This window comes from Urocampus carinirostris, chromosome 10 (genome assembly GCF_059441175.1).
Source record: "Urocampus carinirostris isolate Australia breed hairy pipefish chromosome 10, RoL_Ucar_1.0, whole genome shotgun sequence".
Classification (NCBI taxonomy): Eukaryota; Metazoa; Chordata; class Actinopteri; order Syngnathiformes; family Syngnathidae; genus Urocampus; species Urocampus carinirostris.
The window spans coordinates 19,166,314-19,180,188 of NC_142358.1; the positions used below are offsets into that span (position 1 = coordinate 19,166,314).

General features: G+C 39.9%; 1 protein-coding gene and 1 long non-coding RNA gene across 4 annotated transcripts in view; one reads left to right on the forward strand and one right to left on the reverse strand.

Moving 5' to 3' along the window:
- Window positions 1–1,287: 1,287 nt before the first annotated feature.
- grm5b (glutamate receptor, metabotropic 5b) overlaps window positions 1,288–13,875 on the reverse strand; it is a 103,566-nt gene continuing 90,978 nt past the window's right edge. For both annotated transcript variants that reach the window (XM_088346434.1, XM_088346433.1), the window contains exon 19: window positions 1,288–10,173. In XM_088346434.1, the coding sequence (XP_088202560.1) occupies window positions 9,120–10,173 (1,054 nt within the window). In that variant the 3' untranslated portion in view covers window positions 1,288–9,119. The remainder of the gene's footprint in view (window positions 10,174–13,875) is intronic.
- LOC148358027 (uncharacterized) lies at window positions 9,354–13,825 on the forward strand. 2 transcript variants are annotated; one of them, XR_015851598.1, is made up of 4 exons: window positions 9,354–9,590; window positions 9,681–9,874; window positions 10,096–10,199; window positions 11,181–13,825. It is a non-coding gene; the product is annotated as an uncharacterized LOC148358027 (long non-coding RNA). The 2 variants fall into 2 exon arrangements; XR_015851597.1 differs by lacking the exon at window positions 11,181–13,825 and having other exon boundaries at window positions 9,358–9,590; window positions 10,096–10,822.

Below are 13,875 nucleotides of genomic sequence, written 5' to 3' on the forward strand. Positions count from 1 at the left end.
GTGCATTATTTTGTATACTACCAACAGAACCTTAAAATCACATCTTAAGTTAACAGGGAGGTAATGCAGGTTAGCTCAAATCGGGTTAATATGATCAAACTTTCTTGTCTTAGTTAAAAGCCTCCTGCAGCATTTTGTACCAGCGGAATGCTCTTGATTTTGGACTTTGGGAGACCGGAGAGTAGTGCATTACAGCAATCGAGACGGGTGGTAACAAATGCATGAATTATAATCTCCGCATCGGACTGAAACAGCATAGGGCGAATTTTAGCAATGTTGCGAAGATGGAAAAAAACTGTGAAAGTAATATTCTTAATGTGTGTTTGGAAGGGCAGATTGGGGTCATGTGATGCCTAAATTTTTGACTGAGTCACTCTGGGTAATCTTACACTTGTCAATGTTCAGAGCAGTTTTTTAGAACAAGTCACGGCATTTAGATGGACCAATAGTTAACATTTCGGTCTTTTCAGAGCTAAGACACAAGCAGTTGAGTGACATCCATTCTTTTATCTCAGTGAGGCAGGCCTCCAAATTTCCAGTTTAGTGGAGCAGATTCCTCCATCGGGAGAAAAAGTTCAGTGTCATTTGTGTAGCAATGGAAACTGATATTATACTTGTGAATAATATCACCTAATGGAAGCATGTAAATGCTGAAAAGAAGGGGGCCAAGTACTGAACTCTGCGGACCACCACAGGTAACACTAAAGGGCTCAAATGTTATTTCACCATTTTTAAAACAGTGCGTCCTATCTGAGAGGTAGGATCTGAACCATAAGAGGGCGGTTCCTGAGAGACCAATCCATTTTTCAAACCGCTCTAGTAAAATATTATGGTCCAAAGGCAGGACTAAAGTCCAGCAGCTGCAAGAGTGATGAAGCGCCGGAGTCCATTGCCAGTAGAAGATCATCGGTTACCTTAACCAGGGCTTTCTCAGTAGAGTGATTAGCCCCGAATCCTGATTGCATAGATTCAAAAAGATTATTTTCAGATATAAAATCATTCAGCTGCTGTGCCACAAATCTTTCAAGTAATTTAGAAAGAAACGTTAGGTTTGACACAGGTCTATATTTACATAACCTTCGCTATTTTCTCTGAGTTCGGACAAATGCAAGGTTTATGGACTTGAAAATTAAAGCCTCAATAACACTTACCTTGTGTCCCTTCTTTGATGGTTTAATTCAGTGAGATATCAATGACACTACAATTGGAGTTGAGGAATGTTTTGTACAAACCAAGCGCTTTGTCTGGCCAGGTGAGGCATGTGTGCAAAAGAAAGCAGAGTCAAGATGGCAGCACAACATGAGGACACTTTATTCTCTGAGGAATCTGTTCCATGTCACTTTGTGGCGTTAAAGAATCTAAAACATATTGGGCATTAAAAATGTCAAGTATGCTTGAAGCACAGATTCATACAAGTGCCGATTGAATTCCTTCTCTACAAAAGCCACTTAGCGTAATTTTCATACAGTTATAAACATTTAATCACAACATTTCACACTTTACAAATCCAAGGGAATATAAGAAATAGATAACTAAATACATTATTTAAGTATAAATCCTTCTTCCAGTGTCACAAACTGATATCATCAAATTACATTCTACTTTTTTGTCATTGAAATGACAAAACTTCAAAAAAGCATTCCAATAAATGCCGAACATTGAATACACAAAATAAGCTCACCTTAGATAAATGATAGCTTTCAATCGTTTGTATACAAGTTCCTCGCTTATGAAAATACATCAAGTGCATGATTTTTCACAGCAGATAGTTTATTTAAAAAAGAAACACTTAAAATGAAGGGCAGGGTGGTTGAAAATTGGCACTGTTTGGGTATCTTCATTTTCACCAAAACAACAAAATAGTCTAAAGATTCAAACTTGACATTTGCTTTACTTTCTCAACATCAAATAGCACAGAGCGCAATTATTTTAGTAACAGTCGTTTTAGTCTAGAGCCGCGCCGACGCGATTACTTTTTTTCGCAATTAGCATTTTGAATATGTTTGCGTTTCTCAATTTACCAACCGAACTAAATGCTTAGAATGCAACACAGCAAAGTCGTTTTATTGAAATAATAATTTGTTTCGACCGAATACACGGACAAACCTCTTGAGCGTTGTAGAAAAAAATAAATACACAACACATTTGCCAACAAGCTAGTAGATATGAACACCTCGACTACCTGAAATGAAGTTGAGACGCTCCAGTGAGCAGGAACATGTCAACATCACTTTCATATTATTATTGGTCGTTGTGTTATTACTCAAAATAAACACACACACACACACACACACAAAGATTGAAAGTGCAAGAATGGCTCCAGGTTGTTTGTGCGCTCAGCAACAGATCATTACTATCCTTCTGATGGTACGGAGATTCCATTCCTATTAGTTTAATTTTGCTTCTTGTACCGAATTTTGGCAAGGGGTTCTGCAACCCAAAATGTTGAAAGAGCCACATTGGATGAAAGAAATAACAAAACATGTTTGGAGCCATAAAATAATTAAAAGTTTCATTAAAACCTTATAAGGAAGGGAACAGATACTCTTTAAATAAACTGTATGAATCTCTTTTCCATGGAAAATATTAATAATGTTTGTGTTATGTTTGTCCTACTACAGAAACCATAACATTTTCCAATATCAAACATTTCTGGAAAAAGTGCCAGGGATCCACTAGGGATATGCAAATACAGTGAAACCTTGGATGAAAAAATGTTTCCAACAATTCAGTTTATACACAAAAAATTAAAAGAAAAACATTTCAATTATCTACCTTAATTCTTTTGTAAATGACATGCAGCTCCAGAGATCGTCAATTCTGCTACCATCATTATTTTTAAAAGCCCAGTTTGTATTATGTGACCACTAGATGCTACTGTATTGTGTAGTTCAACCAAAAACGAGTGCTAACAAATAAGAAAAAAAGTATGGACTGGTCAACTTAAGTCTCCATCCAAAGTTTATTTTTCAACAAAAATATGAAAGCCACAAATGATGCAAGGTGTACTGTAATAATCAAAACTTAGGAACAAAATTGTTTTTCCCCAGTGATTTAGATTCTAGTATAAGCTGCCCGTCTTTGCCGAGGTCCGGCTCATCTCTTAAGAGCAGGTTGACGCTGTGCACCGAAAAACAACAGTGACCAGAGGATGAAGGTGCTGTGTCTGAGTCAGATCAGGAAGCCTCTCATAGAAATCAGTCCTGTTTCAGATGAGGGAGCAAACCCCTAACCCACCCAAAAAAAAAAAAACAGCCTGGAGGGGGATAGGCGCAACTCAGAAGTTATTCCTCTATGACCCTGGCGATTAAGGGATCCGTGAGTTTCTATTCTTCCTTGTGCTTTGTAGCAATCGTTTTCCAGTTGCACTACACAATACAGCGACATCTACTGGTCAAATATTACATATCGTCCTTTTAAGCTATGTTGTGCAATTCCGATTTGCTGTTGCCTGAGTAAAACAGTACGAACTTAAAACACAAATGTTACAAGTTACAAATGGGCTTAAATTTATCACTCAAAGTTACGCTGTGTGAGGGGGGAGATCACTTGAAATCTATCTGCGAATGCTAAAATAATTCCTGCACAATACCTATCATAAATCCATAACTATATAATGAGCATTAAGACATATAATCAACAACTGAATTGCAATGAAATAAGCTTCATCCAGTTAAAAATCCAAACAAATGGGAACAGCAGTATGCATAAAACACAAAAATACTACGGTTGATTATATTTAAGACAAGCTGTGCCACCTCTGCCCTGGATTGCCTCTCTCTTGCAAATGAAAAAACGGATGCAGCCTTCACCTACTTAATATTCAAGACAACACGGTAAAATCTTTGTGAGTTCATCCCTTTACCCTGCACTTCCTATCAAACGTCTTTCTGCACACAAAAATCTCAGTATCCGCCGTACTGAAATACAACTTCACCTTAAACAACCTTGATGCCTTTTCAAAAACACGGAAAATAATGTACTCCATTTAGGTCAAATAACCTGATTTTAGTCAGGAGTGGACGGATCCACTATTGGGGCGATTTGACATAGTGCTCTTTTTTGTTTTTGGATAGAATCTCCAAAATTGGGTGATTTTGTAGAAAAAAAAACACCAAAAGATGTATGTCATATATGGAACTAAACCTGGGCCATACGGTGGTTGACTGGTTAGAATCTCCACCTCACAGTTCAGGGGTCCCGGGTTCATTTACCGTTACTAGGGTTTACTTGCACCGATAGTCTCAAACTCAGCCCAGGGGACCATAGTTTGAGGCCTTTGCCTTAATAGGAAAGATAAAAGGGACAGTATGTATTATTTAGCGCCTCCCAGTGGTAAAAAAATGTTTTATAAAAAAATATAATATCTGTTTGAAAAATAAGCGAAAATACATGAAATTCCATCAAAGCATGCATTCTTTTAAATACTCGGTCCAAAAAATTGTATTTATTTGACTTAACATGAAGCTCACAGTGTTCGTGCACTTTTTTCATGGCCAAATTTAGGCATTTTTTTTCTTAACGACTTTCAAATTATATTTTCCAATTTTTGCACTACCGTTCATAGACTAAATAATATATTTTTGTATTGTTGATAACAATAATAGCTAATGGTTATTTTTTTATTATTATTAATTCCACCAACACTAACAATATATGCAAGAGGATGCAAGCGAAGGAAAGTCAATTATTCTAAAGTTTAAAGCAGCTGTACGGTGTTTGGAACTTTGTTACTCTGCTTCCATCCCCTGGCTTGTGTCATCATTGCAGCCTCAGTCAGCTCATTCATGATGCATGTTCGAGGGCGTGCATTTCTTAGATGCGCTCAAATAAACTCTTCTTTTTTCATCCCTCATTTTTAAGCAGACATGTTTAATTCTTCATTTAATGCGTCGTCTATCAAGTCGGACTGCTGAGAAACATGGCAACAGTTACAAGATTTACTAGGACTTCACCCAAAATTCAAACACATTTTCATATCTTAACACAACAAGAAAATTCAAGCTTTCAAAGATTTCAAGCACCCGTACGAACCCTGCACCTAGCGAATTGACATGATTGTCCGCCATCTTGTTGCTCCAGGCACAGCCAAAAAGAACAAAAACCTTACAAAAGGCTGGGCATTAAATAGGAGAAGAAATATGGTCTTGTTTGGTCCCTTTGAGTCTCTGTAGTTTTTCTCCCTTGTGCTCTGCAGCACTTGTTTTCAGTAGCAGCCGTCAACTATTACAGTGTCAATCAAATGTTTTTTATATTTTATATTTATATATTTCGTTGTCACAATATGTTAATCCATTTTGTAACAATGACAATAAAGGTATATTCTATTCTATTCTATATTTGTTTTTATTTTGTGTAGACATTTTTATAAAACAACTTTTGAGGATAGAATATTTTTATTTTTATCAGAGTTTTTCTTGCGTAAAACCCACTTTGACCCAATCTCCCCCAATTCCCTTTGCTTCCTTCAAGTGTTGATTTTCATTCAGCACGATGATGCCGGGTCAATTTTCAGACTTTGGGAATTTGCATTAAATTACAACCTGCTTTGCGAGATTTGAAAAGTGCCGTCTGTAAAACCGCCCGCTGCACATTATTATTGATTGGACTAAAAGCAAGTAGTCTATGATTACACGTTTTCCTATCATCAAGAGATGAGCGCGTTTGGATTAAGAGTATGCACAAGGATTAGCAATCCAATTCTTTGGAGTGCATTAACAACAATAAATTGTGCTAGTTTTTTGGTTGCAGTTCATACATAAAGGGGCATTTCTCTCTCTCTCTCTCTCTCTCTCTCTCTCTCTTTCTCTCTCTCTCTCTCTCTCTCTCTCACTTATTCAGTCACTTACTCCCTGAATCTAAATTACAGTCCACACCTGATTACCCTCCAATCGCGTGTCTCCCTCCTCACTTTTTAAACACTCTGGTTCCTGAGCTTCATGCTAGTTCTTTGCCTATCTTGTCACACCCTAAATCCTCTTGTCACAGCCTTGATGTTTCCAGTGTTTGGAACCTTTGCCTGGCCCTCCAGATCACGAGTATTTGCTGCCGAACCTTTGGACTGTTGCCCTTTGCTTAGTCAGTATACCAGACAACAGACCCCTTGCCTGCAACTCGGACTAAGATTTTCTCCACGCCACCTGTTTTTCTGTGTACCGAACCCAGTCTGAATAAAGTCATCCATTACTGCACTACCCTATTTTTCTGCGCTATGCTTTTGAACCACCCCAAACGGGTCCTTCACAGAACAAACAGTCAAAATGGAAGCAGCACACACCAACAATTGGGCAACGCCCTCCAGGCCCAGGCAGAGAGACTGTCGAATAAGAAACGATCAGTTGTTTCTCTTAACGGGATACGCCGTTTGGTCGGGTCGTTGCCAATGACCGTGCCACTGACATCAGGTAATATGTTACCATGTCAGGTTTGGTTTTTGTTTCTAGTTTGTACAATTTTCTAGTATTGAGACTTGGTTTGTCTTTGTTTGCTGTTCCCCTTTTTTGTTAATGGTAAATGTTTGCATTTGTAGAGCACTTTTCAGGTCACTGAAGAACTTCCAAAGCGCTTAGCACTAACCTATTCACACACACACTCACACACCGATAGCAGCATCAGCCATGAAAGGCACCTACCTGCCTATCTGGGGTATGAGGGGTTCAATGTCTTGCTAATAAATACCATCCTTTGTTGAGCACACCTGACTCCATCCCGGCTTCCATGCATTTGGGTTCCCCACAACCCCCTCTGCGAAACGTAACACTCCTCAACTACCTTAATTTGTTCATTGTCATTTTATTGAAGGTCTGTCGCATAATTTCTAAACATTGGCTGATGTCACGTGGTGGAGTCGGCAAAGGAAATGAGATGTGGGGACTGATCTTGTCTGTCTGCTGAGGCAGCACACACAGTTCCACCCGAGGGACTGATAGAGAGCATGCGAAGGGCAGAAAGGAGCGTGCTGTTGCCTTGAACCAGATCCTCACGTGAGCAAAAAAAGCACTGGCAAAATCAGCAGTGTCAAACATATGACCCGCGGGCAACATCCAGCCCCTATGGATTCATTAATCAGTCCTGCCATAAATTTCCGAGTATGTCCAAAAAAAAAGAAGAGAGTCTCTAGAGGGGTATGACCGCATGCTGCTCCAGAGCCCCTTGTACACGAAAGCAGATGTTTATCGATTTTGTTGGTATTTATTGGGGGTGCCGTGACACGAAACCTAGCTATAGACACTCCCAGAGGTGTAAAGTACTACTGTGTACATTTTCACAAAAATCGGTTCAGCCACAGTGGAGCCTAAAAGGCACGTACTAACACACACACACACACACACACACACACACACACACACACACACACACACACACACACACACACAATAGTCTGTCTTTCTACATATTGCATGATTGGTCATTAATAACAGCAGGAAAAAAAACGTTTCTTGCACGACATCTAGTGGACAAATAAAACACACTGTCCCTTTAACGATTAAAAATGAAAATCAACCAATTAGAAACAGATATTTTTTAACCATCGTATGTGAATGTTGCGTCAATTTATTGATCTGACAAGCTTATGTTGCGCAACCTGATTTGGAATGACTATGTAACCTGACCCGACAAACATATTTTCAGCTATCTCAATCATTTACATTCCCCTTAAAAACTGATTTTAGAACTGGGTCAATACAAGTGGATGAATCTAAGTTTGTAACTTACTTCAATGCAACCTTTGTCTGAGAATCATAACCAGCCATTTTTGGTCATCCCAAAAATGCTGTAACATTCAACATCAGTGAAAATGAATGAGGGATGTTCGATAGATATTTTTTCAGACTAGGACCGATACTCAAACCTTCAGCAGTCATCAAAACTAATGCCACAAAGTGATTGTACATAAGACTTCCCTATTCTGTGCATGAATTGAGTTTAAATAAATACTTTTAAATCCTAACATAATTCATTTTTGAATCGCTTATTCCTCACGACGGTCATGTGGGCGCTGGAGCCCATCGCAGCTGAGTTCAGGTATGTTTCGTATACATTTATATGTTTTTACAAATGTATTAATTTTTGCTCCTTGTTAAATGGCCACTAAAAGGCAGCCAATACTGAAATCTGCTTCCAGCACGAGTACCGAGACCTTCCAAAAAGGCTTTGACATTGATGGCTAGTATCAGTACTCACCCATCCCTGCTAGGACTCTACTGGGTATTTTAGGTCAATTCAACAAATACTGCGCTCACTCTTCTGACCCAATGCAAAATTTCTGGCATCCTATTTCCAATGTGAAATGCATGAGTGCTGAGGGATAAAAAATACAAACAGCTAACAATAGTCACGCAATAATAGTTGAATTATGGTGCTTGTATTGACTTTTTCAGTGCTAATGAAACCGTATGTCAACCAAGATAGATTTTAGCATAAGCCAAAGCTTCACAACCACTGTTTACCATATTGGTAATTAAACATTGTAAAGTTGATTAAAGTAATGATTTATTTTATATTTTGGTGTCAGTTGTATTTTTTGGGGGGTTTATTGAGGTGGCGGGAGTCTGGAGAGAATCTGTTCACAGACAATAAGGTGAGCCAGAAATATGTTGTAATATTTCAATGATTCTGCACTAAGCAACTGACTGCACCACAAACTTTTGCAAATTATGCAATATTTACAAATTCATTTTGTCTGTGTCTCCCAACCTGGAAATAGTGCACATTTTACTGCTGTAGAACCTATATAACATCAACTGTTACAGTTTGTGTGCCCTTTTGTGACCTTTTGGCTGGTCCACAAGTTTTCCCTTAGACCTTAAGACAAATAAAAAACACTCATGGATTTATGTAAATGTACATTACATACACACACACCACGAGTGCACAATAGCTAGCACTAATTAGCTGTCAGCCATGTTAGTGTAAGGCCACAATCTAAACCTAATAGGTATTTGAAAACCACAGTTTTCTGCTGTGAACATTTTCCCTTAATGAAGGAGCATCACAAAGAAAATATGATCTCACCGCACACATGTAAATGCGTTTTCACATCCCCACGGGTATGAACTGAACCCGGTCTATCCATATGAATTGATCCCGGTGGATCTGTTTGCTTCTCTACTTACGTCTCACAGTGAAGAGGAACTCTGACTGTAGTTCCTAAGATTTAATCTACTGTACCTGGGCGAAGGAGGCGATGGGGGAGGATGAGAGGGCACCGGGGGGAGACACAGATCTATATCAGACACGGCTGAGCTACTGCTTGATGCCAGTGAGTCCCGGAAGGGCGATGGTGGAGTCAAGGCAATAAGCTCCTCCTCCAATTCCACCCTCCTGAGTGGGGAGTCCATGAGGCAGGTCACCAAGCCGCCTCGCATGGGGGAAACGGATGGGGAGGATTGAGGGTGGGGAGGCGGAAGAGGGTAAGGTGAATGTGGTAGGGGGATGGCGTGGACGGGACAGCCTACCCGGCGACTCAGACTGGACTCCATTAGGGGTCTGGGCTGGACCTCAGCGTATGTGGTGAGGACGGGAGGTGAATGGATCTCGTGGGGAAGGAGATAAGGGTCAGTTGGGTGCGGTGGCGAGTGTTTGTGTGGGTGAGTGGGTGAGGACAGCAGCATCATGGTGTTGAGCTCACTGATGTTAGCAGTGAAACGGTTGACGACGCAGCTGATCTGATCCATCAGGTTGCTCTGGCAGGCCACTGGACGACCTTCTATGACCATCAATCGGCCGTCGCCCCCGGCAGCGCCGTAACTGCTGCCGCTGCTCTGGCTGCAGGTGCTGCTGGAACACTTGGGGCCGCCTACCGATACAGGCTCCTCCTCCAAACCAGCACAGAGTTTCTGGCTTACCGTACTAATTGGTGAAGGTGTTTGTGGTAAGTACGTGAGGGAGTACCTTTCCTCTACTTCGCATACGTCGTACAGGTTCTTATCGGTGCCGGCATCACTTTGGGAGGGAAGGGAAGAAATGGAGGGTAGGGAGGGAAGTGCCAAGGGAGGGTGCAGGTCTGCTCCTCCACAGTAGCGCTCCTCGGATGTCTTGGAAAAGGGCTTGATAACTGCGGTCTGATTGTTCTCCTTCTTTTTGATGTGGAAGGAAAGACGCTGCCACAAGTGGTTCCCGTGCGAACTGTTGCGATCCGTCTGGGCCCAAGACACCGACTTGCCATTTGAGCTGCAAAATAAAATCAAGATAAATAGGTAAGCCATGGGTCAACAAGCTACTGCCCGCGGGCTGTATCTGGCACGCCACCGGATTTAACCAGGCCGGCTGAGGAAAGCATAAGAAAAAAATCAGCTGCTCAGTTTTGAATAATTCCACTAGATATCACTAAACCCATGTAATAATCCACCCACTGTAGACATATTGTATATGCTGTCAAGTCAAGTCACGTCATGTTTTTTTTGTAAAGCCCTTAATCACAACAAGTCTCAAAGGGCTGTACAGACTACAGACTGTTATTACACCCTCTCCCGACTTAAAACCTACATGGAGGTGAGTAAGAACTCAAAAACCTCACCATGAGGAAATTAGGAAACCACCTAGGGAAAATTCCTGACGAACCTTCTTTAAGGCAACTTCTGTTTAAAAAAACCCAGACAAAATACAGATATTATTAAAAATAGAAGCCTTTGTTTAAGGCACTATGATTGCACTCACATGGATTTCTTAACCTTGTGTACCCCCATAAAGACTATTTTTCCTTGCACTCATGGCCAACATTGAAACAACTGGTTACATTTTTGTATATGCTTTTTTATAATCAATTTCATTTTTTGAGATATTGAATTTCATGCAATAAACCACTTGTGAAGTAGCCGTATTGCATTGAGTTTTTCAATTCAAATGATAAAATTCAGTGTTTTAAAAATGGAGATATTACTTTGCAATTACTCTTAATTAATGTTTTTATTTGTAAATGAATACTGTACATTGTGTTTTAAAACCAATTGGGTGAAAATTGCCTTTTATTAACAAATATACAATGAAACAAAACTTGTGCAGGTAAATGCAAACAAAAAGTGGACTGGCTTATGTTATTTATTTTCATATTTTTTTGCTGACCTGTGAATTTTAAGAACTTCATCGCAAGGGTCTCAAAGAGTGCCAACTAAAGACAGCTGTTGTGGCGTCTGACTTGACCGTTAATTTACGGTCAATTTGCATTCTATTTATACCAGGCATGTTTTCGGCAAAGTGAGAAGCTCAGTCATCCGGGAGGGACTCTGTTTAGAGCCACTGCTCCTCTTCGTTAAGAGGAGACAGTTGAGGTGGCATGGACATCTGATAAGGATGCCTCCTGGGCGCCTCCCTCGGGAGGTGTTCCGGGCATGTCCCAGGGACGACTCAGGACACGCTGGAGAGACTATGTCTCTAGGCTGGCCTGGGAGCACCTCGTGATCCCGTCGGATGAGCTGGGTAAAGTGGCTGACGATTGGGAGATCTGGGCTTCCCTGCTGAAGGCTGCTGCACCCGTGACCAGACCCCGGATAAGCGGAAGATGGATGGATGGATGTTTTTGCCCGCCTAGGCAAGTGATTCCTTACCAGGGTTACTCAATATGTGAATCATGATGTACTGGTCGATCACAGAGGTGTTATTGGTATGTCAGTATGAAGTCAAGTCACATTTATTTATATAGCCCTTAATCACAAAAATGTCTCAAAGGACTGCACAGGATTACAACTACAGAATTACCTGATCTTAAACCAACATGCGGGCAAGGAACAACTCAAAACCTCAGCGTGAGAAAAAGGAGAAACCTTGAGAAGGGACCTCACAAGTGGTAATCCCCCTTTCAGGATGACTAGCGTGAAATACATTTAGCATTTAGCATTACAGTACAACATCGATGTTGCTCAGTAACAACCGCGGTAACTATTTGAGAACTTTCAAACTTTGTAAATGTTCAAAACAGTTAATTATCAGAATGTTACTGGTTAATAATTTTGAATACATAGATTTGAAACTGAATAATAATAATTATGTTAGGGTTTGACACACCTCATATGACCAGAGGGCCCCAACAGGGGTGTAAACTGGGCACAGGTCTGTCCAATTATTACACACCTGTTCCCAATTTTGCAGAACCATTTTAAAAGAACATTTTGAGTCCTTCTGCCATTGTCATCCTGGTTTTCATTTTTACCATCACCACGCCGGGTTTGTTTGTGCTTGTTTCTGGTTCCTTTGTTACTTTGCTCCATGTATTTTTCAATTTGAGTTTTGGTCTTTGTTTCTGGTTTGGCCATTTCCTTGTTTTTGTTAATCTATGTTTGTTTGCTACTTGGTTACTCCTTTTGTTATTAAATAACATTCCTTGTTTTGTGCACCTCTGCTTGTAGTTCCCGTGCACCCCATATAGGTCCATCACCACTCAAACTGATTAATCTATTCTCCTCATATATTGCTGAATGACTTTTATTTGTTTATCACAGATTGGTTGATTTTACTAGATTTCTTCCGTTTTATTTTAGAACTTATTCAATGTAGAAAACTATATTTTAGAGCAGTGGAACGTTTTTACCAGCCTTTTCTTGTGGTAACGTGATGCGGCCCAACCTTAACCTGACCCTAGCTCTGGTGGCCCCTGAATTAAGTGAGTGAGAGACCCCCCTTTTGTGTAATCAATAAACAATTACTAAGAGACAGTAAGAGATGATAGAGTTGAAAGAAACAACTATGAAAAAAGACATTGTTTTTTTTAAGAAAATAAAACTTGTTAATATACTGTAATTTATAAGTATTTTCTCCTTGATTTTTTACCCAACCGTTTGGTGTTAACTCATTTCCTCCTCTATTAACATCACTCACTCCTTTTTGACAGTGAATCTCTGTCCCCTGCACTTAGCTTCTCTTCATCTGAACATTTTGTCAGATGAATTAGTGTGATTGGTGTGTAGATCAATTTTGGATTACTCGAAGATGTACACACACACTCTGTGCTCAGACTGTGATGGATTGACATCATTACGCTGTTACTTTAAAATCGTTTTCAAAAAATATGTTGAGACAAATGAAAGACTTTATACTTCTCATCTGTTGGCTGTCATCTGTTCAACCCCATTCTGATCTCCACGAACATTTCACAAAGAAGAAAATCGTCTCTGCATCAATGGACGTTGCTTGTTGCTAGCTGTCTGTGTAGCCCCATAATTACGATTTGTAAATAAACAGACGAAAAAAAGGATTTTCTATAGGCCAGTAGCATCAGAACTTCTGATTGACATCTTTTTTGGCCAACTGTTTGACGGTCCACAGTCTGTATTAGCCTATACTGACTTGTATTGCTTGTATTGGCTTGTAATTTTAGCCAAAAGTGACCGATACAAATAATGATTGGTTAGCTAATAAAATTCAGAATAAATTATGCTCCAATATGATGCAAACGTGGAAAGAGAATTCAAACGTTTACAACTCTTTCACAATGTGTAAAAAAATGGCCAAATTAAAATTTGCAAATGTTTGAGAGCTGAAAACTGTTCATCTCCAAAGGGGCACTTTTAGAATTGACGAAACCTACCGTGAGAAAATCTGTAAAATACAAAGTTTAGTTTATTGGATTGTGATCACATTTGACAAGTTACCAGGTAAGGTTTCAAGCTATTGTCTCAACTGTTTTACAGCTAAAATGCCCATGATACAAACAAATCAGGCGAGAATAAAAACCTTCTATCTGTGTGTGTTCTAACTCAGATTACTCAATGTTAGTAGCACTTGCAGTGATTATTTCAGTCTGGGACAAAACTTCAGCCCAGCCCGAAACCGAACGTAATGATTGACATTTTAGGATTTTACCACTAAATGCACAGCCCGCCACAGGGCTTTAGTATATCTATCTTTGACAGGGCCGAAGCACAGCTGCACACAACAAAC